This window comes from Chelmon rostratus, chromosome 13, assembly GCF_017976325.1.
Source record: "Chelmon rostratus isolate fCheRos1 chromosome 13, fCheRos1.pri, whole genome shotgun sequence".
NCBI lineage: Eukaryota > Metazoa > Chordata > Actinopteri > Chaetodontiformes > Chaetodontidae > Chelmon > Chelmon rostratus.
This window is the reverse complement of record NC_055670.1, coordinates 14906660-14932580: the sequence shown is the minus strand read 5'-3', so window position 1 is coordinate 14932580 and position 25921 is coordinate 14906660. Positions and strand designations below refer to the sequence as shown.

The 25921-nt window shown below is 44.2% G+C and overlaps 3 protein-coding genes across 5 annotated transcripts in view; 1 reads left to right on the top strand and 2 right to left on the bottom strand.

Annotated features, from left to right (window-relative positions):
* Positions 1–23: 23 nt before the first annotated feature.
* ehhadh (enoyl-CoA, hydratase/3-hydroxyacyl CoA dehydrogenase) lies at positions 24–14779 on the bottom strand. Its single transcript, XM_041951523.1, has 7 exons — positions 14571–14779; positions 13585–13688; positions 12503–12672; positions 12054–12165; positions 11347–11451; positions 2696–3037; positions 24–2293 (listed from the first exon to the last, which is right to left on the bottom strand). The coding sequence occupies exons 1-7, from the start codon at positions 14642–14644 to the stop codon at positions 1041–1043; spliced, it is 2160 nt and encodes a 719-aa protein (XP_041807457.1). The 5' UTR covers positions 14645–14779; the 3' UTR covers positions 24–1040.
* Positions 14780–15117: 338 nt separating this feature from the next.
* Positions 15118–20382, top strand: tmem41aa (transmembrane protein 41aa). The gene is made up of 5 exons (XM_041951515.1): positions 15118–15386; positions 16508–16658; positions 17299–17460; positions 18184–18322; positions 19071–20382. The coding sequence occupies exons 1-5, from the start codon at positions 15211–15213 to the stop codon at positions 19289–19291; spliced, it is 849 nt and encodes a 282-aa protein (XP_041807449.1). The 5' UTR covers positions 15118–15210; the 3' UTR covers positions 19292–20382.
* Positions 20383–24390: 4008 nt separating this feature from the next.
* igf2bp2a (insulin-like growth factor 2 mRNA binding protein 2a) overlaps positions 24391–25921 on the bottom strand; it is a 49892-nt gene continuing 48361 nt past the window's right edge. For all 3 annotated transcript variants that reach the window (XM_041950290.1, XM_041950291.1, XM_041950292.1), the window contains one exon: positions 24391–25215. In XM_041950290.1, the coding sequence (XP_041806224.1) occupies positions 25117–25215 (99 nt within the window). In that variant the 3' untranslated portion in view covers positions 24391–25116. The remainder of the gene's footprint in view (positions 25216–25921) is intronic.

The following is a 25921-nucleotide window of genomic DNA, read 5'->3' as shown; positions in this document are numbered from 1 at the left end:
GATCAACACAACAGTACGTAACAGGTCTTTATTGATGCATCATCAGATAGATGTAGATTAATTTGGTATTGTTACATATTGTACATACAGTAAAAAGTACCAAAATATGTATTATACATAATTAATAACAAACAAACCTAATATAGGAAAATCAGTAATCATCTCTGTTGCCATTCTGAGGATAACAAAAACACCCAGATTTAACAGCAGATTGTGTTCTGGTTGTCTTTATAGAAATCTGTTATAACAGAGTGAGACCATATATTCAAATCACCAGTTTATTAGATATGTCTGTGCAAATGAATGATTTACAATACAGGCTCTGTGATAGTAGTTATACTAGTTGCAGTATATCAAAAGGTAACCCAGTATTTTGACCACCACCATTTACACACATGAGGGAGACAAAATATTAGAAACAATAATGAAATCAATATATTTCAGGTTCAATCATTAGCTCTCATACAGTATTTCTTGCAGGGCTGTTGTGTTGAATGGCATTATAATGTATACTGTACAAAGACTGTATAAGACATGGGCGTGGCCTCCGTGACGTCACCCATAGGTTTCTGAGGAGCCGTGGTGAAGCTCAGTGATGGTGGCTCTGGCCATTGCCATCTTGGCAGTACCTGCCAACTCCCGGGCTGATCCAAGGGTGGGCAGACTAAAGCCTGGTTGCTGAAACCTAGCAGCTAGCTTTCATTTGAGTATGAGAGTCTATGGTGATTGACTTGCCAGCCTCAAGTCACCATTCAATGAACTGCAGTTTTTGGCACTTTGCACTAGCTTCATTTTTCAGCCCTGGAGGTTGCCTTGATACTGTAGGTGTACCTAATAAACTGGCAACTCAGTGTAGGCTCACAGTCCAAGATATTATAATATCACATAATCACATAAAGTGGAGCAGGCTCCTGCAATATCGCCAATAATCACAATTTAGATAAGAAACAAATCAGTATTATTATAAAGCACAATATAAAGTAAGATAAAATTATCATTATTTAAGTGAATAAAGAGATCAAAGCTGAAATGTTTCAGATTTAAAGCTGGCTGTGGTGTTTCTTGATGACTTCTCTCCACCTGTGGATAGGTGGGCTGCCACTGGCCACCAGCCTCCTGAGGAGGTTGCAGGGTTTCAGGTAGGGCACGTCAGGGTGAGCTTGGTGGTAGTGCTCCAGCCTCTCCAGGACCTTCGCAAGCCCCACCATGCTGGCGTAGAACATGGGACCCCCGCGGTGCCTGGGCCAGCCGTAGCCAAACACATAGATGACATCGATGTCTTCGGGTCCCGCAGCTATTCCGTCCTCCAGGATGTGGAAGCCCTCGTTGATCAGGACATAGAGACAACGCTCCAGCACCTCCTGGTGGTCTATGCGTCGTGCCACCAGGTCGTGCCGGGCTCTGTATCCCTCCAGAAAGCTGTGCAGCCAAAGGTCAGACTTGGCAACCCGACCGCCGGGTGTGTCATACTGGTACCATCCCCGGCCTGTTTTTTGGCCAAAGCGTCCCTGCTCACAGAGCAGATCTCCCAGAGGGCTGTACCTGCGGCCTTGTCGGATTCTAGCTGATTGGCCTGATTCCAAGCCGGGCTCCACCAGCCCGTCTCCCTTTCTGACTCTCCAGCCCACGTCGAGCCCAGAGAGGTCGGACATTCTGAACACACCCATGGCGAAACCAAACTCCTCCAGCGCTCCATCTACCAACTCAGGTGTGGCTCCCTCCTCCAACAGGAAGAAAGCTTGTTCGAGGTACGGCTTTAGCATGCGATTCCCCACAAAGCCCCGGCAGTTGCCAACAGCCACGCTAACTTTGCCCATTTTCTTCCCCAGTTGCATGGCAGTGGCCACAGCTTGAGGAGAGGACCGCGACCCGTACACCACCTCCAGCAGCTTCATGACATGGGCTGGGGCAAAGAAGTGCATCCCAACCACCAGCTCCGGGCTGCGGGTTTGAGAGGCCAGGTGGTCCACGTCTAGTGCAGATGTGTTGGTGCACAGGAGAGTGCCTGGTTTACAAATGGCAGACAGCTGCTGGAAGACTTTCTCCTTCAGGGCCATGTCCTCAAACACAGCCTCGATGACCAGGTCTACGTCAGCTACAGCCTGGATGTTCGAAATGTAACTGATCCTATTGAGCGCAGGAGCAACCCCGCGTCTCTTAGCCCCTCGCTGCAACATGCCGGATACCGCCTGCTTTGCCTCCATCAACTGCCTCTCCTGGGTCTCCACGGCAACCACAGACAACCCTGTCTGAGCCAGAGACACTGCTATGCCTCTCCCCATGGTGCCGAGACCTTGGAGGACAAAGTCAAAATGTGAGTACAGGAAAAAAATACCTCAGAATCACTAGTCACTTTTTCTGACCAAGAAAAATTACAGTATACTAAAAAAACCCAGTATTTTGTGCACTACACACTAGACTGTAAATAGTTTTAGCCTGGCAGCACAAAGTTTTTCCAAAGCTTGCAATTTTAATGCACAAGCTGCTGAGCTTCACATATCCAGATTGTCATACATCCAATCCTCCCTGCAGGGAAGGGAGTTCATCCATTTACACTCAGCTGAACTGTAAACCAGGGCTTAGTTTCCACAGGCAACATGAATTTGGACATGCCACACAGACAGTTTAATGAGTCAAGGTGCTTGTGCTTATTGAAAGCTGAGACAAACCGAAATTAAAAGCCTAAAGCTCTTACCAATGACAGCTGCTTTAAGTACAGGCCTGGGCTTGCTTGTGTCCCAGCGGGCTCCACTGGGCATGCTCCACCTGCCAACGGCTCTCTGAGCGAAGAAGCAGTACTGCATGGCGCGGGCCTGGCCTGAGGTGAACAGAGTGGCCATCAGCTCTTTCTCCTGCTCCATGCCCTGAGTGTAAGGCAGGGTGGCAGCTGCCCGCACCGCCTGGACACATGCAACTGGTGCAATAGCTCCGCGGGCGCTCTGACGCACCTTCTGCATCGCCTCCTCAAACAGAGCATCTAAATCGGATGGGCGTGGACACGGATAAGTGCTTATACGACGAGAATCCAGCGACTGACCTGAAACAGAAACATGTGAGAAAAACAACTTCAGAGGAAGGACCTTTTTCACTTGCAGTTCTCTGACTTTTCCTTCCAGTTTAAAAGTTTAAAATAAATAAAAAAATTGCCTCTGGGTTGACATTTCTGCACAAATATGCCTGCATAATTTTATTTTCTAAACTGAAAAGCGCTTCCTAGTTTCCATTAGTAGCACTTTTTTCCATTTTCTCCAATTTGTCAGCCAGCATTCAGTCTGGGTGTAATTGGCCACTCGATCACTAGATGCCCCAGAAGCTTCTAAGAGCAGAGTGATTTGACAGACCATTTCCAAGATAATTGGAGGGACTCTGCCGGTGCACTGTTACAGTTCACCTTGAAAAACACTGATCTAAAACGGAATGAATAGGAACAATTTGGTTCTGGGCAAAATAATTGGCAAATTTCCAACTCTGAGATTGAATTTTGTGATTCTCAGACGTGCGAACACAATGCCGGAGCAATTTGTTTATGGTGAGTTAAAGCTGGGAACAATGAGCATGAAGAAGAAGGCCACTCTGCTTCAACCTTTTAAAAAGCATCTTAATTCTCATTCCTGTCTCCTCCGACATGATTACATGAGACACCAGTCAGAATCCTACGGAGCACCACTGAATTACTCCCAGCCGTGGGTCTGGGCCAGAAACTGGGTCACCATGGTAAAGCTTAAAGGGACAGCAGCCACATCTGATCACTTATCTCCACTTAGTCCAGCAACTAACAATTCTGTGTAATACAATTAAGTCTGCATCAGTATGGAACAAAAGAAGAAGAGACATGTGTAGGTCATTTCAGGTCAAATAATTGTACATCCTGTCCATGCTGACATGCCAGTGAGATGCTGTGTGGCAGTGCAATGTGATTCCAATGTACTTTCGGAGGGCATTATTGCAGCGGTTAATCTGTAAATGGTGGGGCTGTGTCGCTGGATTTGTTGTGCAGAGTGTAGAAAGCCTGCTCGTCCTGACAGATGTAGCGGGCAGATGTTGCAACTACTGGGGTAAAAAAAGGTTAATCTCGTCACCAGCAGAGACTTGAATCTGTGCAATGTGTGTGCGCATGAGCCCACAAGTGCATCAGTTTGAGTGCACTGTCATGACCCGTGCCATGCACGCCGGGTTTTGTTTAGTGTCTTCTTTGTTCATGTTCATTTCTGTGTTCTACTCTGTGTATTCTTAATGTCTTAGTCTTTAGTCATGCCACATTTTATGTAAGAGTTTTTGTATGGTCTTGCCACATTGTGTTTGAACATTGGTTAAGTTTCCCATTGTGTCCTGTCCTTGCCTGGTTTTGGTTACTTCCTGTTTTATTTTGAAGGTTCATGTCATGTGTCTTTGTGTTACTTTACTTCCTGTGTTTTCCCTCCTGTGTGATTGATGTGTTTCACCTGTGTCTCATTAGTGTTCCTCCCTAGTGTATTTAAGTCCGTGTCTTCCCCTTTGTCCTTGTCGGGTCGTCGTCAGCGTTACCTTACCTTGTCCCCTTGCCACAGTTATTGCCCTTGCTTTAGCACCCATAGTAAGTGTTTGTCGTGTGATTCCTTGTCATGTCCGCATCGTGTTCCATGTAAGTTTGGTTCTAGTTTTGTCATTGTCTCTTGTTGTTCTTATAGTCTGAGTATGCATGTTTCTTTAGTGTTGTCTGTGTAACCTTGCTGTCTACGTTCTCACAGTCATAGTTCAAGCCATAGTCCCTTAGTAAGTGTTTGTCATGTTTCGTGTAAGTGTTTCTTGTTGCGTTTCCTTTGTTGTTGCCCGTGTTTCTGTTCAGGTCTGAGTTGTTCCTTGTATCATCTTTGTCTTTTATTGTCCACAGTTCTAATAAGTTTTTTGCCTTTTTCTTGTCTTTGATCTTGTCTTGATTTATGTAGGGTCCCTGTCTTTAGTGTTGTCTGTGTTTCTCTCATTAGTTTAGTCATTAGTCATTACTCATTCGTTTTCCATGCCCTGTTCCTTCCATAGTGATATTTGTTTGTAACGTTATATTTGGTTTCGATTTTCTCGTCATAGTTATAGCATAGCCGATTTATTCTCCTCGTAAGAGCGATTTTCTGTTCTCTTTTGTTATTTAGATTCCTATTCCTCCGTTTCATAGCCCTTTGAGTTTTCCTCCTTCAGGAGCGTTTTTGGTTTGCTAGTTTTGTAACCGTAGTGTTGTCATTGTGCCATGTTTCATGTATGTGTGTCTCTTGCATTGTCTTAGTCGTGCCACGTTTTATGTTAACATCAGTTGCTAGTCTCGTCAGTGTCCTAAGTTGTCTTGTTCCAAGTTAGTTCTTGTGTTTTCCCAGAGATTTGGGTTTTGTTGAGTTAGTTTTGTGTTAATAAATTCATTTAATTTGAATCTAGCGTATTCCTTGGTTTGTCTGTGTTCTTGTCCTGATTGAGTTTTCCCTTTTATTGTATTGTCCATAGTCTTGCCTTGTGTGTTAGTGAGTGTTGTGTTGCCTTAGTCTTGTCCCCAGCTCCATTGTGTCTTGTGTACATGTGTGTTCGTTCCCGGTGTTGCGTGTTAGTCTATGTTCCCTGTTGTGTCTGCATCTGGGTTCCACCCATAGTTTCCTTCATAGTTCCCCTCATAGTTTCCCTAAGTCCCCACTTCCTGACAGAACGACCCGACCAGTATGAACCCAGCGGACATTAATTTCACAACAGACTCGGAGTTTGACTCCGATTTAGACGACCTCCTGGGTGTCCCCTACTGGGGGCCTCCGCTGGTCCTGACTAGATCTTCTGCGGGGAAGAACTGCCCGCCCCAGGTCCTGTACCGGGCAGACCCCCTCTACAGCTCTGACGAGGATTATATCCCAGGTGCCCGTTTCTGGGGATTTCAGCTGGACCCCGATCCTCCTGCACGGAGGAAGCGGAGATCCAGACGACCGAAGGTGTTGGCTAGCCAGCCTGCTAGCCTCCCGTCGTCACCAGCGCCACCCCCAGCGACCAAGCCAGCACCTGCACGGAGGAAGCGGAGATCCCGACGACTGAAGGTGTCGGCTAGCCAGCCTGCTAGCCTCTCATCGCCTCCTGTGCCCAAGCTGCCTCCAGTCTCCAAGCTGTCCTCGTCTTCGGTGCCACTGCCGCCGCTGCTGCCGCCGCCGTCACCAGTTCCAGAGCCGCCAGAGCCGTTGCTGCTGTCGCCGCCGTCTGAGCTGGTGCTGCTGCCGGAGCCGCTGCTGCCGCCAGAGCTGCCGCCGCCACCAGTTCCAGAGCCGCCAGAGCCGTTGCTGCTGTCGCCGCCGTCTGAGCTGGTGCTGCCGCCGGAGCCGCTGCCGCCGCCAGAGCTGCCGCCGCCAGAGCTGCCGCCGCCGCCAGTTCCAGAGCCGCCAGAGCCGTTGCTGCTGTCGCCGCCGTCTGAGCTGGTGCTGCCGCCGTCGCCGCTGCTGCCAGAGCTGCTGCTGTTGCCGCCGCCGCCAGTTCCAGAGCCGCCAGAGCCGTTGCTGCTGTCGCCGCCGTCTGAGCTGGTGCTGCCGCCGGAGCCGCTGCTGCCGCCAGAGCCGCCGTCACCACTGCTGCCAGGGCTGCTGCTGTTGCCGCCGCTGCCAGTTCCAGAGCCGCCAACGCCAGAGCCATTGCTGCCGCCGCCGTCTGAGCTGGTGCTGCCGCCAGAGCAGCTGCTGTCGCCTCCTGGGTTGCCGCCGCCGCCTCCTGACCTCGAGCTGCCGCTGCCGCCGCCTCCTGACCTCGAGCTGCTGCTGCCGCCGCTGCCGCCGCCTCCTGACCTCGAGCAGCTGAGGCTGCCGTCTCCTGAACCTGAGCTGCCGCCCCCTGACCTCGAGCTGCTGGTGCTGCCGCTGCTTCCTGTCCTCAAGCTGCTGCTGCTGCTGTTGCCGCAGCCGCCCGAGCTGGCGCGGCCGCCGCTGCTGCTGCCGCCGCCACCTTCTGACCTCGAGTTGCTGCCGCCGCCGCAGCCTTCTGAACCGGAGCTGCAGCGACCACCTCGAGCAGGATTACAGTCCTCCTTGCTGCCGGCTCCCTGTCCTGTTGCCATGTTGCCGGCTCCCTGTCCTGTTGCCATGTTGCCGGCCCTCTGTCCTGTTGCCATGTTGCCGGCTCCCTGTCCGGCTGCCATGTTGCCGGCTCCCTGTCCGGCTGCCATGTTGCCGGCCCCCTGTCCTGTTGCCATGTTGCCGGCTCCCTGTCCTGTTGCCATGTCGCCGGCCCCCTGTCCTGCTGCCATGTTGCCGGCTCCCTGTCCTGCTGCCATGTCGCCGGCCCCCTGTCCGGCTGCCATGTCGCCGGCCCCCTGTCCGGCTGCCATGTCGCCGGTCCTCTGTCCTGTTGCCATGTCGCCGGCTCCCTGTCCTGTTGCCATGTCGCCGGTCCCCTGTCCGGCTGCTATGTTGCCGGCCTCCTGTCCTGCTGCCCCGCTGCCGGTCTCCTGTCCTGCGGCCTCATCGCCAGCTTCCAACCTTGTTGGTCGTCGCCGGCCTCCAGAGGGGTTCCGCCCTCGCAGCTGGACTCAATGGAGGTTCCGCCCTCGCCGCCGGCCTCCAGAGGGGTTCCGCCCTCGCCGCCGGCCTCCAGAGGGGTTCCGCCCTCGCCGCCGGCCTCAACGGAGGTTTCGACCTCGCCGCCGGCCTCCAGAGGGGTTCCGCCCTTACTGCTGGCCTCAACGGAAGTTTCGCCCTCGCCGCCGGCCTCAACGGAGGTTTCGACCTCGCCGCCGGCCTCCAGAGGGGTTCCGCCCTTACTGCTGGCCTCAACGGAAGTTTCGCCCTCGCCGCCGGCCTCCAGAGGGGTTCCGCCCTCGCCGCCGGCCTCCAGAGGGGTTCCGCCCTCGCCGCCGGCCTCCAGAGGGGTTCCGCCCTCACCGCTGGTTTCAACGGAGGTTCAGCCTTTGCCACCAGCCTCCAGAGAGATTCTGCCTTGGTCTTTGGCCACTGGCCAGACCACCAGAAAAACTTTGCCGCAGCATGGACTCAATACCCTGCCCAAAGTGGACTTTTGGACTTTATGTTAACCTGGACTCTGAGTTTCCCCTCCACCCACCTTGCCCAAGTTGGACTTTTGAACTCTTTGAACTATGCCTTAGCCTGGACTTTAAGTCCCTCCCCCGGATCCCCCTCCACCCACCCTGCTTGACTTGAACTTTTTGGACTCTTTTGGTTTCATGTAGGGACATCTGGGAGCTGTCCCTTAAGGGGGGGGTTCTGTCATGACCCGTGCCATGCACGCCGGGTTTTGTTTAGTGTCTTCTTTGTTCATGTTCATTTCTGTGTTCTACTCTGTGTATTCTTAATGTCTTAGTCTTTAGTCATGCCACATTTTATGTAAGAGTTTTTGTATGGTCTTGCCACATTGTGTTTGAACATTGGTTAAGTTTCCCATTGTGTCCTGTCCTTGCCTGGTTTTGGTTACTTCCTGTTTTATTTTGAAGGTTCATGTCATGTGTCTTTGTGTTACTTTACTTCCTGTGTTTTCCCTCCTGTGTGATTGATGTGTTTCACCTGTGTCTCATTAGTGTTCCTCCCTAGTGTATTTAAGTCCGTGTCTTCCCCTTTGTCCTTGTCGGGTCGTCGTCAGCGTTACCTTACCTTGTCCCCTTGCCACAGTTATTGCCCTTGCTTTAGCACCCATAGTAAGTGTTTGTCGTGTGATTCCTTGTCATGTCCGCATCGTGTTCCATGTAAGTTTGGTTCTAGTTTTGTCATTGTCTCTTGTTGTTCTTATAGTCTGAGTATGCATGTTTCTTTAGTGTTGTCTGTGTAACCTTGCTGTCTACGTTCTCACAGTCATAGTTCAAGCCATAGTCCCTTAGTAAGTGTTTGTCATGTTTCGTGTAAGTGTTTCTTGTTGCGTTTCCTTTGTTGTTGCCCGTGTTTCTGTTCAGGTCTGAGTTGTTCCTTGTATCATCTTTGTCTTTTATTGTCCACAGTTCTAATAAGTTTTTTGCCTTTTTCTTGTCTTTGATCTTGTCTTGATTTATGTAGGGTCCCTGTCTTTAGTGTTGTCTGTGTTTCTCTCATTAGTTTAGTCATTAGTCATTACTCATTCGTTTTCCATGCCCTGTTCCTTCCATAGTGATATTTGTTTGTAACGTTATATTTGGTTTCGATTTTCTCGTCATAGTTATAGCATAGCCGATTTATTCTCCTCGTAAGAGCGATTTTCTGTTCTCTTTTGTTATTTAGATTCCTATTCCTCCGTTTCATAGCCCTTTGAGTTTTCCTCCTTCAGGAGCGTTTTTGGTTTGCTAGTTTTGTAACCGTAGTGTTGTCATTGTGCCATGTTTCATGTATGTGTGTCTCTTGCATTGTCTTAGTCGTGCCACGTTTTATGTTAACATCAGTTGCTAGTCTCGTCAGTGTCCTAAGTTGTCTTGTTCCAAGTTAGTTCTTGTGTTTTCCCAGAGATTTGGGTTTTGTTGAGTTAGTTTTGTGTTAATAAATTCATTTAATTTGAATCTAGCGTATTCCTTGGTTTGTCTGTGTTCTTGTCCTGATTGAGTTTTCCCTTTTATTGTATTGTCCATAGTCTTGCCTTGTGTGTTAGTGAGTGTTGTGTTGCCTTAGTCTTGTCCCCAGCTCCATTGTGTCTTGTGTACATGTGTGTTCGTTCCCGGTGTTGCGTGTTAGTCTATGTTCCCTGTTGTGTCTGCATCTGGGTTCCACCCATAGTTTCCTTCATAGTTCCCCTCATAGTTTCCCTAAGTCCCCACTTCCTGACATGCACAAACTGCTTTTTGCCTAACTATATACCCATGTGCCAGCTTTAAGGGTGTTAAGTGTTGTTTAGGACGCGACAGACCAAATCTATTCCGCGCTGGTTGACTCACCGGCCGTGCATCTCAATGTCACAAACGTTCACACTCGGATTGTAAATTTAGACACACATTCAGTTTAACACCCCTGCTAATCAACTCAAGACTGGAGTATCTGTCAGAATCTCCACAGATTTCCGTCCTATCTCCTCAAATCTCCCATCTTGTATGCTGTTGGCTTCTCCGTCTGACTCACTCTAAGCCTCAGCTTTACTAACAACACTCACTTTCTCACCCACTCAAAGTCATCTTGGCAGTGTTGTGTGGAGAAAAGCATTAGTGAAGAGCACAAGGCTGCATTCATATTTTGATTGTACCATGTTGTTTCACATGCAATCCAGGAGACTTGCTGTTGACATTTTGCACAGATGTAGAGAAACGGTTTGCTAAAGGTGCACTATTAGGCCATCTAACAGGTGTCTTATGAACAGAAATGTCCTCAAAATGAGCCGTCACTGCCAAATAAGCTATCAACAAGCAGTCAAAGATGATGAGGAAGTAACTCGCTACCTTCACTACGGTCAGGAAAACATCCTCTGAAGAGAATGAACAACCAGGGCTCTGCTCAGACGGGGCACTTTCCCATCCATGTGCTCCAACAATGTTAACACACACAATCACACAGCAGAGTGGGTGGCATGTTTAAAAGCTTAAAGGAATAGTTTGACATGTTGGGAAACATCCTTATTCACTTTGTTGACAGCTAGATGAGGAGTTTGATACTACTGTCAGAGAGAGTAGTAGCAGAGCGAAGCAAGCTGATTCCCTCTGCCTTCTCTATGCTAAGCTAAGCTATGCTAAGATGCTACTGGTAGTGTAAGTTTTTGCATGGCAGTGGTGCCAATCTTCTCATCTAACTCCAACAAGAAAGCAAATAAGCATATTTCGGTAAAATACTCCTTTAAAATGGAAATAAAATGTAAATAAATATGGCTTCTGTTGGATTGTTTTGAAGAATCCTCTTCACAAGAGCAGCAATGGAAAAATGCACCATAAATCAATCTTAAGGTTTATTTTTCAGTTCAGCCTGCTCGTGTTGTCTGTAAGTATTATCACGATAGAACAATGGGTTACCCTTTACACAGACTGAGCAATCATTCCTCGTAAACTGCAGGGACATGGCACACTTTCACAATCCATTCAGTGGGTAAATGAGTTTGATTCACATGCACGAGGAAATCCTCATCCTCCTAAATGACTGGCGAAGGCCCATTATTAATATTCTAGGAAAGTTTGTCCCTTTTCGCCCTTCTGAATAATACAGCAAACGCAGTGAAGACATCAGAGCACATCTGACAGAGCCATGAAACATTTATGGCTTCTGTGGTGGAGGATCTGCCTTCCGTGTTTTCTGCTTCTTTTGACTTCCACAACCTGCGTGTGGACACTTCTTGATGTCAGACTTGCCCAAAATAACTGCTCTAGGAGGAATTTCTCTTCCTTCTACTAAGTACATTTTTAAACCAATGAAGGGTGAGTCAATGTTATACCAGTGGGTACCATGTGTTGTTGTTTTTTTTAAAGTGTCTTACCTGCAACACTCAGAGCAAACTTCACAGCTGTGTCCACACTGCTGTGATCAGTCACCTGATCCACTATTCCAAGTTGCAGTGCCTCAGCAGCAGTCACATGGCGGCCTGTGGGAGACATGAAGGATATCAAAAGGTCTATATGAATGATGTTTCCCAATTAATAGATGGGGAATAACGAGCCTTTCAGGTGGTAAAGGACGAATACAGTATAACTGGGTTTTCCTGTTTGATTCTGACATCAAATAAAGGCAAAATGTCACAAAAACAGCCTTAAAAAAAATAAAAAGATGAAATCCAAAATGAAATTAAGAGCATTTCAGATAATCTGAGCAGAGCAGTGAATCACAGGAAAAGGTTTCTCTTGAAGGGAGCATATTTAAACTAAACACATGCTGACCTCTGCTGGTCTTCAGAGTAAACTACCAATCTCTTGCTGCCCTCCCGAGTACAGGGCTCATGTGCAATCAACAGCACAGCCAGGGCAATCTTAATAATTGGTTTTCATATAGGTAATATGCAGGGACATCTGAATGTTGTGCTAAAATCAAATAAAATGGGGTTGCACAAACAGAACCCTGCAAGAAAACAGTCCAACCTGTATAGTGATTTCTTCATATCTACTGATACTTCCCTGTATTTGGTCTGGTACTTGAAGACTGTCTAAATGTCTACTATGAACTCAGGCAAGGTTAACCTGTTTTTGCTACCTGTGGTGATGAGGTTTAAGGCAGCTGGGACCCCGATGAGCCTTGGCAGACGTTGGGATCCCCCTGCAGCTGGCAGCAGACCCAGAGTCACCTCTGGAAGCCCTAGTATGGCCTGAAAGGCCACAAAAGCATAAGGTTTGATAAAAGGAAGGTGCCGAACAGTGTGGAGCTGCACAGATACAGCTTCCTCTGGCTGGTAAATACATGACATGGATTATTACACAGAAAATCTCAAAAACATGGTGGCCAAGCAAGGTTGAGGTTTTCCTAATCGACCAAACAAAAACGAACTGGTCTAATGAATGCAGTTCAAGAACAATTCAGTGAAGGGTCACTCTGTAACATGTAAGACAACACTCAGCGTCACTTAGACACTGATGCAGCTCGACACTGACATAAGGGAGACGCTGACAGAGAGAGACAGAGAGAGGTCTGAAGCATGAACTAACCTTAGAGTGAGCCACTCGATAATGACAGCCAAGCGCCAACTCAAGGCCTCCGCCTAAAGCGCTACCCTCTATGGCTGCCACCACAGGCTTATTTGCAGCCTCGATGGCGTGGATCATCGGTATCAGCGGAGGCCCGGACATGTTTGTCCCAAACTCCTTGATGTCCGCCCCTGGTATAAAAAATTTAAGTGATGGTGTTAACGGGAGTTTCAAACAGAAAGACAGAAATATCATGATGTAATGTGAGGTGCAACTGGCTCCAAAAACAATGTTTGCTTCTGGATGTCATCTTTCAGGAAATTAACACACACCAGGCATCTCCTATAAATGCTCTTAAGCAGTTTATGTTTATTAAGTAACAAGAGCAACTGTGTGTTATTTGATCAACTTGGTGTGCAGCGATTCACTTTTAATTTTGTCATGCTCTCATCAGTACCTCTGAAGGTATTGTTGTGAATGCTGCGGCATTGCTATGCTGCTTGAATCTGGTTCCAATTTGTATAAAACAAGCCAGCAATATCCTCCCTTGTTTCTTCGCTCCAGGGTTGATTCCAGGTTGAAATGCATTTCACAAATGACCACAACACGACACAAATTTTCACGTTACAATCTGTGAAATCTGCTTGTCTTTCACAGTGTGTTGCTTTGGACCACTTGTAGTGTTGTAATGTTTTTATTAGTTAATTAGTTTTTTGACAATTGAAAGTAGAACAGTAAAACATATTTTTAACATATTTTTTGGCACCAACAATAATAATGTGCTTCAAATGAATTAGATACTAAAATTCAAGATTAATTCAATTCATGATTTTTAACTGGAATAGCATTAATTATGGGACTCACTTAGTGTGAGTGGAAGACATCAAGGGAACAGTGTGAGATGTGGGACCAAGTGCACCCATTGTTTGCAATCAGAAAGTCATGGAGTTATGCCTTTTGAAAAGATTTAAAAACGCTGTCTGTTAAAAAGGCACACTGATGATGCTTTACATCTGAAAGTAACAATGGAAATGGCTGATTTGGAGTTTTGCCACCATTGTGGAGTTGCCGGAAATAGAAAAGGAAAAAAAACACATCCATACCTCCACAAAATACTCCATTCTGGCCACAGATGACAACAGACTTCACCTTTGAGTCATTGAGGGCTCTCTTAACCGTGTCAACGATGCCCTGCCTCACCGCTGCACTGTGTAAAAAAATGACACACATTTTTACAATTGTGCTTAACTTCACCCTTTAAATTGTTAATAGCCAGGGTCAAGAGACAGTTCAGATCTTATTCCCACATTTAAAGATAATATTTAGACATGAGAGAAAAATATACAGTACACAATATAAACAAGACTAAAAAATCCTATTTCATGGTATCATTTCTTTGTGACTTTCTGAACATGGTGAAATGAAAACTACTAATCACCCAATGCTTACTCTCTATGGTTCCACCCAAATTCTTAAATAAAGAGGTTGTGAAGAAGTGCATGGAGGAATCTTAAACTCAGCAGATGTGAATTATTTAGAACATGGCATACATTAAATATGGAATATATTTCTGTAAAATGGGGCAGTGGTGGCCGAAAGAGAGGAGAGGGCAAGTTAAGTCGGCATGATTTAACATGATAAAAAGCACCCCTCCCCCACTAAGGTGCTCTTGAGCAATGCTTTTAACCCACTAACCGCTCCAGTTGAGCTGCTCATTGACCAGCAGATCAGGATTTGTTTGTGCGTGCGATACCACAGTAATATAGGTAAAGGTACAGAAGTATTATTGACAAATTGTACTTGTGTCAGAAGTCAAAGTATTCACTGTGTCATAATAATATTATAATAATTATTACTACTGATCCATTTTCAGGTAAGCAGCAACATGAAATTGTAACAGCTCGAGCGCAAGTTAATCAGAACAACTTTATATAGAGTTAATATACAGCGATGCATCGTATCTTGTAAGGTCATCACAGACGTATTATATAAAAATCTGTAAATAAGGCTCCCAAAAAATGGGTTTGAAGTTTATTCTTATCTTCTCACAAGATATACAGCAAACTAACTAAAAACAACATCAGCTCACCTAAGAGCGTTGACAGGCGGATTCTGGAGAGTAATCAAGCAAACAGATCCCGAAACACGAGAATACTGAGCCATGGAGCCTGTCGATCAAACACCACAGTCTATCGCACTTCTTTTTGCCATGCAGACTGAACTTTGTAACTTCACTTTGGCTGCCAGGACTACATCACCCTTCACATACTTTTTACACCATGAAGCCATTAATTTTTCCAAACGTTCTTCTTCGTCGCCTCGCTTCTCGCCTTTACTTGTGTAGTTGATGGCTACCGCTCTGACATTACTGCCCCCATTCGGCCGGGATCCGAATAGAAAATTTACAAGTGATTATTTATGTTTTTGGTTGCTTTCGCATTGTAGGATTAAATCATCAACAAATAATGTATTATCTTTCAATTCAAATATAAAATAAGCTCAAATCTATCGACATGCGGGACTGTGATTTCATTGCAGCCGTTGGTTAACATGGTTAGCCGTTAGCTCCGAAAGGTGGCAGTGGTGCAGCATAAGTATAGTAGGTCTCGTTTAACCTCAAAGAAGAAGAAGATGAAGCCGAACCAGCGGTTAATGGCAATTGTTTCTCTCCGGATCTTTGACTAACAACAAGGAGGTGAAGCCGGGTGTCGGCTCACACAGTGAGGAATATGCGCTCACTTGTCGGACTAATCTTAGTTATTGTTGCAGCAAGCTTTTACCTGTATTCACTGTCCCTGTACCTTCCCGCGGGACCACGGCGTCCTCATCCGACTGCCGACAGAAAACATGTGGAAACAGAAGCGGAGTCCGAGCAGCCCACTGACAGCCCTGAAGAGCCCAGCAGGTGACTGACGATAGTGTTATTAGCTTTAAGTCAGAGAAAACCACTTCTCTATGTTTATGTTGTAATTATCTCCCCAATATTTGCAATGGCATTGACATCGTATGCTACTAACGTTACTGTCACTAACTAGCTAGCTAATGTTAGCATGCTCCCATCGCACCCCCTCTCTCCTTCTTGCGCAGACACACTCACAACACAACCAGCAGTAACTTAACGTTTATGAATAGCGATAAGCTAACTAGCTTAATTCATAATGTCGTGGTGTAGCATTAAACGTTCCGATGAATAAGCTAGTGTAACGTCACACAATTGTCTACTGTTAACCCATTTCATATTGAGGCCAATGACATAACTTAAATTCTCTTACTTGCCAGTAGCCAGAAACCCTAAAAAAAATGAGCTGCTAATTACCACAAATAGAGAAAAACAAGCAAATATTAGCACGTATGAACTTGTTTCTGTCGTTGTTATTTTGCTCATATAAAACGAAACAAACCACTGACTGTAACTAGTCTTTATCTGTGTGTGTGAATATGCCAATTGATTCAGTGGTGTGAATTAGTTAAAAACAGTATTTGATTATTAGAATGACATAGAGCCGCATCTTACAATGTCATTATTGCTTAATCTGCCAGTATTTTTTTCAATTAAATGATTAAATAATTGTCAAGTCTAAAAGATAATAAAACATTTGTAAATTTCCCCTCAGAATTCCATCAAGCCCAAAATCTAAAGCTGAACAATTTACAATCACATGGGAAAGTGGGAGTGATTAACTAGTGTTTTTCTTTAAAAATTACATCAATAATTATATAATTGATTATCAGATAAATTGCTGATTAATTTTCTGTCAATCCACGAATTGATCAATCAATAAATCAACAATTTTTATCTCCAATAAATAATGATTATTTTAACAAATATTTCAGAAATACTCCAAATATCATCATGCTTTATCTTACCAGTACAAAATGCTCACTATTTGATTGTGGATTTACTATTTATCAACAATTGAAATGTTTTGATCCCATTCGATGTCTTTCGTCCATATTTCCCAACCCTGTCTGTTCGTGAAAGAAGTGGGGATGATGTGACTAACTTGAGCGTGGATGTTCTTGCAGGTTGAAGTTCCCATCAGACTTGGAGGAGCTGAGGGAGCTGGCTGAACTCCTGCAGTTTTACAAGACCGAGCACACTGGATATGTCTTGCTACTCTTCTGTAGTGCATATCTTTACAAGCAGTCCTTTGCCATTCCTGGATCCTCATTCCTGGTAAGGTAAAAATAGCTTCAAAAGTTCTCTGCACTGATGCTGGCAGACATTGTGAAAAAGGCAGAAATGGCAGATGCTGACATGTGTCATGTTAGATGTGTTAAAAAATGATTAAAGCTGTTTATTTGATCTTTATGGGTAGCAGTTCGTCACACTGTTTTTTTTTTAGATCTTTGACAGAAAAATGTGAAGCATTTAAAATAGCCTAAAAAAACTGTCATGCCTGAACGATGTGAGAGAAATTAGGCTTGCATTTGACCTGCAAGTGGTGTGCAGCTTGGGTCTCATGTTTAAAGACACACCACAGAAGAGTAGAGGAAAAATGTTCAGGTAGCTCAAACAACAAAGGGATGTCAGACTTGCCTTTGTGTGTCAGCTGTGCTGGACATCTGTGACAGTTTCTCTTTGCCGTTTACGTTAGTGTTATCTGCACAGATGAGTGTGCAGCACTGAGGCCTCAACCACATACCGCATGCTGGTTAAAGTGACTTCTCACTTTTAAAACCCACTGTTAGATCACAGAGTATTTCTCTCCTTTCACTAGAACATATACAATTGATCAGTGTGTCAGAGCTGATCATTACACACACATATTAATGATGTCTAGTAACCCTAGCCTTCTCCACTTGTCATTGTGCAGAACATTCTAGCAGGAACTATATTTGGACCATATCAAGGACTGCTGCTTGCCTGTGTGCTCACGACTGTGGGCTCCACTATGTGCTACCTCCTGTCCCAGGCCTTTGGAAAACGCTACATCGTTAACCTCTTCCCTGATAAAGTTTCTATGCTACAGAGGAAGGTAAATTTGTGACACAATATAAACAACCCATTCAATTCAACAAATATTGAAACTGTTAGTATAGAATTATATTTGAAAAAGCACAGATGCATCAAATGTCAACAATTATCTGCTTTTCCTGGTGTGTACATCTTTTACATGAAGAGAAAAGGATCTGCACACTGCAGACAGTGAATATAAATGCACTGCAAGGCTTACATGTCTTCAGTTTGCTTACACACGATGCTTACAGTGTGCTAAATATGTTCAAGAACAACTTGGTTTCCCAAAACGTGAAGACACTGTGTAAAACAAATGTTACAGAATGTGACAATTTGCTAATCCTTTCTGACATACCCTCTATTGAAACTATTACAAAGACAGTACATTTAATGTTTTAACTCATTAATTTCACCGATTTCTTTAAATATAACCATTATCAGTACACACAATTCCTTTGTAAATGATTGCATTTTCATATTCTCTCGACAGCTTTTTCTTACTTACGCATGCAATTATTATGTTTTTTTTTAATGATCTCATTACTTTAACAAGTTAACAAGTTTATTGTAGAATGCCACGTTCCTGTTGATGAGCTGCAGAGCACCTTATTGTGGTACCTGTCAGGTGGCACTTTTTTGATTATGGTATCAGAAACCAATGTGACGATATTGGCACCCAAAAAATCGACTGTCCCTTCATAGATCATAACATCTCTTTTCACATCTCGCCGTTATGTCCCAGGTTGAGGAGAACAAGGACTGTTTGTTCTTCTTTCTGCTCTTCCTGAGATTCTTTCCCATGACTCCCAACTGGTTTCTGAACATGTCTGCACCGATCGTCAACATCCCCATCACCTTCTTCTTCTGCTCAGTCTTCATTGGTAAGCACACATGGATCACCTGATTGACGGCTCGTTAGAGCTGTCAGTAAATGATGTGCCGATGCACACCCCAGTATATCATGTACTCAGGAAGTCCACACTCTGAAAACCTCTTTCGCACACAGTTCCCAGAAAACCGGCATAACCCACCAGGCACATAGCAGGCAAGGAGCTGTTGTTGTCTGGTACCCGGTTCTTGTAATGTATTTAATTTCAACAGGTTGTGGAATATTAAGCCTTGTGGTCGGTTAGCTCGCTTCGCATGAAAATGTCAGATTGACGTAACCCTTTACATGCTTGTCCCTGCAGTGTTCCTGCTTTCATTCATAACACAGCATTTTCCCTGAAAAGTTAATTGAACTTGAGATGGGACATTGGCGACACAGATTTCCCTAAATATCGATCCTTGCTGCCATTGACACGTGACTCCATGCAGGAGTAGACTGCATGTGTGAAGGGGCTTAAATCAAAACAACACAGACTTTTTTCCTTTCTTGGTTCCCCCAGATTGATCAGATAAACACTGAAAGAACAAAGGACTTCACATTCAGCTAAATGAAATTCATGAATAATGAAAAGGCCACTTTAGTAGTTATCCATTAGTGTTCATTTTATTAACAGAAACTGTGATTAAATATGTTTGTCACTGACCTTTTTTCCATGACGACACAGCACCGACATCATTAAACACTGTGATTATATCAACATGCAATATTGTTGATGATTTGTTCTTGATCCGCTTTGATAGGCCTCCTGCCCTACAACTTCATCTGCGTCCAGACAGGTGTCATGCTGTCTGAGGTATCTTCACTGGATGACTTGTTCTCCTGGGAGCGGCTGCTGCAGCTGCTGGCCATCGCCTGCATGGCTCTGCTGCCCGGCGCCCTCATCCGCCACTTTAGTCAGAGGCGTCTCAAACTGGATGTCCAGTCGCAGAACGGGCTCGTCGTGGACAAGAAGGTCCAGTGATTTGTTCTGGGAATGAATTTGTTCCATGCTTTAATGCCGTCGGTATGGGGACTCTTCAGTAGAACTTTGTGCACACACATGTGAAAAGCTTTCTTTTTCTCTGGAGTGCTTTACTATTCTGGAGACGGAGAGGGATTTCAGTTTTTAGGAAAATGAGACTGGGGCAGTGGGAGTTGAAGCCCAGTGTTACCAAATGTCAGTGTTTCTGTGCCACAACGTCTGTGGGCACAGTATATGTATATAGATGTATGAATGTACAGAAATCAAATGGAGATGGAGAAACAGAAGGATTTTAGGGAAACTTTGCTTTTACACTGTTGTAATACAGTAATAGTACTGCTTCAATGTAAACCGCTGGTGTTTTAAGTGCCTGTCATGCAGTCAAACTTCTACCTCCAACATGGACATGTGGACAAATTAACGCAACAGCCTACCATGTTTGTAGTGGCTGGATGGTTCAGAGCATTGTTTTTGGGGTTTGTGTGAATTATTCTATTTGTAACTGAAATACAGATCACGTTTGCAGCATATATTGTACAACTGGAAGTTGTATTTGTCTTGTTTTACAATCACATTTTGCAGTTTCTCTATAAATTGTAATAGACAATTAATACTTTCTCGACTCTGTTTTAACTCAATTTTTTAAATTACAGAATCTAGAGACCAGGATTTGGCCTCAGATTGCCAGAGTACTCAAGAGTCAGTTTGACTAACCAATGGAATTAGGACTTTTGTGACTGAATGTCCGTCTCTTGTTTTCCCAGCTGGATTCTTATCTGATAATGAATGTGAAGTTAAGTCAGGCAGTTAAATTGAACCTAATATTGGTTTGAAATCATCTTTGCTGCCTCTTTTAATGGTCCATGTGTCTGTGCTTGTACAGTATTAGTCAAGCTGTTGCTATCTTCAAAGATGTAAATTCTTGTGTAAGTGTAATGCAGTTCACAGATTGGCTAATAGTGTAGTTGTGGTATGTCATATCACAAAATGACTTGTCACCTTTATTTCAGAGGTGAAAAATAACAGTAAACATGTGAAAAACAGCATATTTTCTTTCCAAATATTCTTTATTGCTCAGATCCAGGTTGCTCAGCAATACAGTTCACTCACAACTCAAAACAACAGCATGGCTGTTACCAGAAAGGCATGGATCCACGAGATGTACTGAAAATGGATCATATGTCTGTCCAGCGCACAGTCACTGATTACCTTGAGGTGTTTGGGACCATTTGGCCCGTGGGAAATGTAGGACTTGAGGGTTGTGACCTACTGAGGAAACAAAAGGAATCTCCTAAATGGTGAAATGCAGTTAAGAAATGGATCCATGTAAAACCACTACTGAGAGTCTAGTGCTATATGAAGTGTAGTACATACTGGATCGCCTACAACAGTCTCATGCAATGCTTTGTGTTTTCTCATTGAACAACAAGACAGGACAAAAAACACTGCTGTGGCTCTGCATACATCTGACCCAACTTTACTAAATCCTTCCTCAGATAATCCACCATGTTTGGATCGTTGTTGAATGCCCTCTTTTCTGTTCAGTCCCAAAGGCAGAACAAGTTTCATCAGCTTTTGTTTAATCGGACCTGGATACTCTGTCAACCCTCCTTCCTTGCATGTCACAGATTCATTTATTTTGCCATTCTGATTCCCAAATCTGCTCAAAATCCTAGCTAGGATATTTTTTTTCAACCACAATTTAACAGCTAGTATTATTGGTAGTGATCTAAAAGGAATGAATATTAAAACAAAGAATCCCAGCTAATGCTCCAGACTACATTATTAAATCAGTGTAAATGACGAGAAAACCAGATCAACAGAAAACAAACAGAAAAAAAAAGCCTAAACTATCCAACCACCATGTGATATGACTAACAACACAGTACACCCTCAGTGATGTGTGTAATTGTGGTTTTCTTGTACTGAATATTAATGTCTAGCAACACCCCACAAAACCTAGAAACACCAATCCTTGGAAGTAAAATAAAAAGGTTACTATCATCTCGACAAGTTTCAGCCTCAGATTGGGGCCGGCTTGCAGATGTCTCAGCGGCCGTGATGCTCTGCTGAGGACACGCCAGCGAAACCGAGCCAGCCGGAGGGAAACCTGCACTTGCTGTGTAAAGAGCCAAAAACACAAGAGAGGCAGAGGTCTGAGGAGTCCTCTGCGATGCAAGAAAAGAGCCTCAACTTCAAAACTGCTCTACGAAGCTACTCCTGACAGGCAAACAAACCACAAGTGACAAACTACAATTTCCAGTGCTACTGTGAAAAGCCATTTTTCTCCACGACATACCCTACTACAGTGAAGAAGACCACCACAGGAGTCATGCGCTCGAGTTGAAGCACCGTACTGCATTTCATGTGGGTAAGGTCCGGGTATTTCAATCAGGTCTGGTGAGCTATCATCATCAGTATGAGGTACTGTACCGGCTGTGGGGAGGCTTGCTGAATTAGCCTCAGGCATTGTGTGAGTTTTGATAGACCTTTTATGTTTTATTTTAGCACTGCTAGTCTGTGTTCACTGGGACGAGAAAAAAAAAAAGATCCACCTCATCTGATGACAAAAGTCTGCCCTCCAAAAAGGTTTAAAAAAATCAGCTCTTGACAGTTAAAAGAACTCCAAAGACAAACACTAACTTTCACTATACAATTCATTTATTTAATTCTTTTTGCCCTACATCTGTTTTAGTAACTAAAGTCAGCCTCGGATTCTGAGAGGTAATTCTGAAATGTACAGCACAAAAAAAAAAAAAAAAATCTGTAGATTGATGAGAATTGCATTTAGAGGTCAGTTTTGAGGGAAGCTGTTACACTCTAAACCCCTCTCATCTCTCACAACGCAGGTGCAGACTGGTAAGTGTTATGGAGAGACATGAAATGATGCATTTATGCGTGACTCTATTGTACATGTTTACAGATATACAGTTATCTTGTCGTACACAGTGACATCTCAACGACTAGACTAGAGTTGTTCTACATTCTACACAGAAGACTAGGGTTTTACACCGTGTTCAAGAGTCCCGTCAGTGTATTTTTGCAGCTTCGTGTTTTCTTCAAATCAACCCCAGAGTATCAAACAGAGCTGGTAAGATTGAATTGGGTTGTTATAAAATTCATCTTTTTTTTTCCACAAGTGAATAAACTTCATTGTTTTTTTAAAAGTCTAAAAAAAACCTGGAGGTACAGTTGGGAAAAACAGGAGGTACAGTTGGGAAAAACAGGAGGTACAGTTGGTTAGTTCATGTTTCTATCAACTGACTTGCATCTCTTCTTTTTCTTTCTTTCATTGATGGTGAAATCAGTACACAACATCCACATTCAGAACCACTTCGGGCAGGTATGTACCCCTTAAATCCTGCTTTTCGTTCCTTTCTAGCAAAAAAAATAAAGAAAAGAAAAGAAAAGAAAATCAACTTGGAAATCCTTTGACGTGTATCATTAAGAGGTTGTATGGCGTCCAGGCAGAGACAGTCCAACAGAGGTGACTACAGTTTACAAAGTTTCACTAGTCGGCTGGACCTGAAGAGTTTAGAGATTACTGTAGATCTTTTCTCTTGTTCTTTTTTTGTTTTCATTAAAAAAGAAAATTAAAAACGCTCAAAATGATCAGTTAACAAGGCATACAAAATGTGGAAAAAGGGGAAATGAAAGATTGGACTGAGGTACCCTGAAGCCTGAGGTAGATCACAATACTGACATGCGCACTGTTCACATCCTGACCAAAGTTAACGCGGTGGTTCACTTTACTGTTCTCCTATTTTTTCAGGTTTTTATTTATATTATTATTCATAGTCTAGTTTTCAAGAAAATAAACACTTCCCTTCAAAACAATATGGCAGTGTCCCACTGAGGAAAAAAAGAAAAGGACTTTGTTTTCTTTTTGTTTCTTATCAATAGCTCTCATCACAAAATAGGAAAAAAATAGATTCATAAATATTACTCTCTCTTTTTATATATATACACACACACACATGCACACGCACGCGCGCACACACATACACACACACGGAGGAAGCTGTGCGTATTGGCAATAACCTTGCGTCTGGAAGATGAAGCTGATGGATGATGTCTGAAAGGTGACAAATTAAGGCAACAAGCTTCCACAGTCTCCAAAGTAAAGCACAAAGGGGACACCGGGACCCGCGTGCCCAGCGCGCTTGCGGAGCGGCCGGCCAGCTCGCCAAAACGCCAAAAAAAAAAACAAAAAAAGACAGAAAAGTTAAAGAGCGAGAGTGAGAATGACAATCCGTGTGTCTGTGCCTCTGGCCCGGCCTGCTGGACACGGCGGGGGTGATGTTTCTAAAAAGGCTGCATATCGTACATTCACAGCGGTCGTGCCGTTTTAGAAAACTCCCTGACAAGAGAGGGTTAAAGCCAAACGCGGGCTGCGGTCACGTTTGCGGTTGTGTGTGCACCACAGGTCATACAGTGCCCCTCAACCCGACCCACCCACCCCGTCCTCACTGCCACTCTACGCACCGTGAGTCTGCACCCTCCCACCCACGCGACGCCTCCGGGGCCCTCAGCTCTCAGTCTGCGTCGGCCCCTCGGACGCCCTCATAAGGTGGAGCGTGTGGTGGCGCACATTCAAAACGACTGGTCGCCTGATAACAAGCAAAGGTGCACCAATTTGATTTGTTTGTTTGTTTGTTTTAAGACGTCAATTTGCTCTGATCGTCGAGAAGAATGCCTTTAGAGACATCATTTTTTAATATCGGGACAACAAGCATGAAAGTAGATATAGTCTACTGTACAGCATGGGAGAGTGATACCAGTTCACTGGTTAAAAAATAACAAAATAAATCCCTCTGTTGCAATTAACCTCTGTTGAGCGAAAGTGGCAGTCAGTTCAATGTTATCAAAAGGCTACAGAAAATTAAGTGTTTCTTGACAACAAATACTTTTATCCTAAAAAAAAAAACCCACGATGCCAGATGAGAGAGAGTGATGAGAAATGAGGAGAAAAGGAAGAAAAAAAAAACAAGTGTAGCATCAGATATGAATGGTGAGAGACATTTCAAAGGGAAGTTATCTTATGCGTTGGCACACACACAGGCTTGTTACAAAGACTCAGAACCATTCACTGTATTTACTTATAGGGGTTTTCTCTTTTTTTTTTTTTTGATTTCAGTGGCCTATTAATGTGAACAAAACCAAGGAAACCGCTGTACGTGGCCGTCACAGCCCGATCAATCTCTGGAACAACCAAAATATTAAAAACTGCACCGAGTCGTACTGCCATTTTGATAGAAAAACACAACAGTGCATACTCTCAGTGTGTATCAATATACTTTCCTACTCTGTATTAATACTGCTAAGGATATTTAATCTGAATATCATCTCAAACTCTGGTGAGAGAAGGTGTCCATTGTCACTCGCTCTCGTTCTAACCCAAAATATCAATCACAATGCCTCGTATACGCTCGTGTTAATACAGTTGCTTTATCCGTTTGTTAGGCCTATGTTAGTCCAACTTAAGAGATAACATTATGCAGGGCGACATACTATTTCCTGTTTACCTTTTTAACTGTGAAGACAACAGTTTCCACCTTTCTTTTAGATTTTTTTTGGTCTTTTTATTATATTATATCAGTACGGTTTCTCCCACTCTATCTGCTCTCACAGGGCTGGCAGTGCACACAATGCCCTCAGCCTTTGGCTCTCACTTGTTTCCCCCCTAGTGAAGTTCTTTGGTTTTGATTGGTGCTGCTGGTCTGCCCTGCATGTCCCCCTTGGCCTTGGCCTTTGTCTGGGTAGGTCTCTGTCCGTTTGGGAGGGCTACATTCATTGGCTGGCGCCCGCTGCAGCCGCCCCGCTGGTCACTTGGAGTGGTGCGGTGACACGGCGGCGCCCTGCTGGTGCTTCTGTTCCTGCTGTTTGACCTGCTGAATGATCTCCCGGATCTTCCTCTGTGCAGTCTGTTGGAGAGACATCACATGCAGGACGAGGTCCATATGTAAATAATGGACGATGTAAACATATTTTTTGTTGTTGCTTTTGTTCAGTCAGTTGTTTTTATATATAATTCTGCCATTCTGTGTAAAATGTATAAAAAACTGTTCAGCGTCAAAGTTAATTCTTGGAACAGAATTTTGACAAAACAATCCCCACTCAACGTCCACTTTACAAACTTAACTGCTTGTGAACGACTGAGCCTTTCCAGGATGCTCCTTTCATACCCAGTCATGATACTATCACCTGTTACCAATCAACCTGTTTACCTGTGGAATGATCCAAACAGGTGTTTTTGGATAATTCCACAACTTTCCCAGTCTTTTGTTTGAAACGTGTTGCTGCATCAAATTCAGAATAAACAGATATTTACAAAAATCAACAAAGTAGATAAGGTAAAAAATCAAATATATTGTCTATGTGCTGTTTTCAATTGAGTAAAAAAGGATTAGCAAATGATCACATTCTGTTTTATTCATGTTTTACACAGCAACCCACTCTTCTCAGGGATCAGGGTCGTATGTTTTCTTATCACATGTGTGATTTCGTGTTTGTTGTACATTACATGATCCACTGCTATCGGGTGCCCTTTCCACTTTATTTGTAACTCTCTCTGCATGTCTTAATGATAATAATAACAGTAATAATTCCTGACAACACCAATGTTTGAGC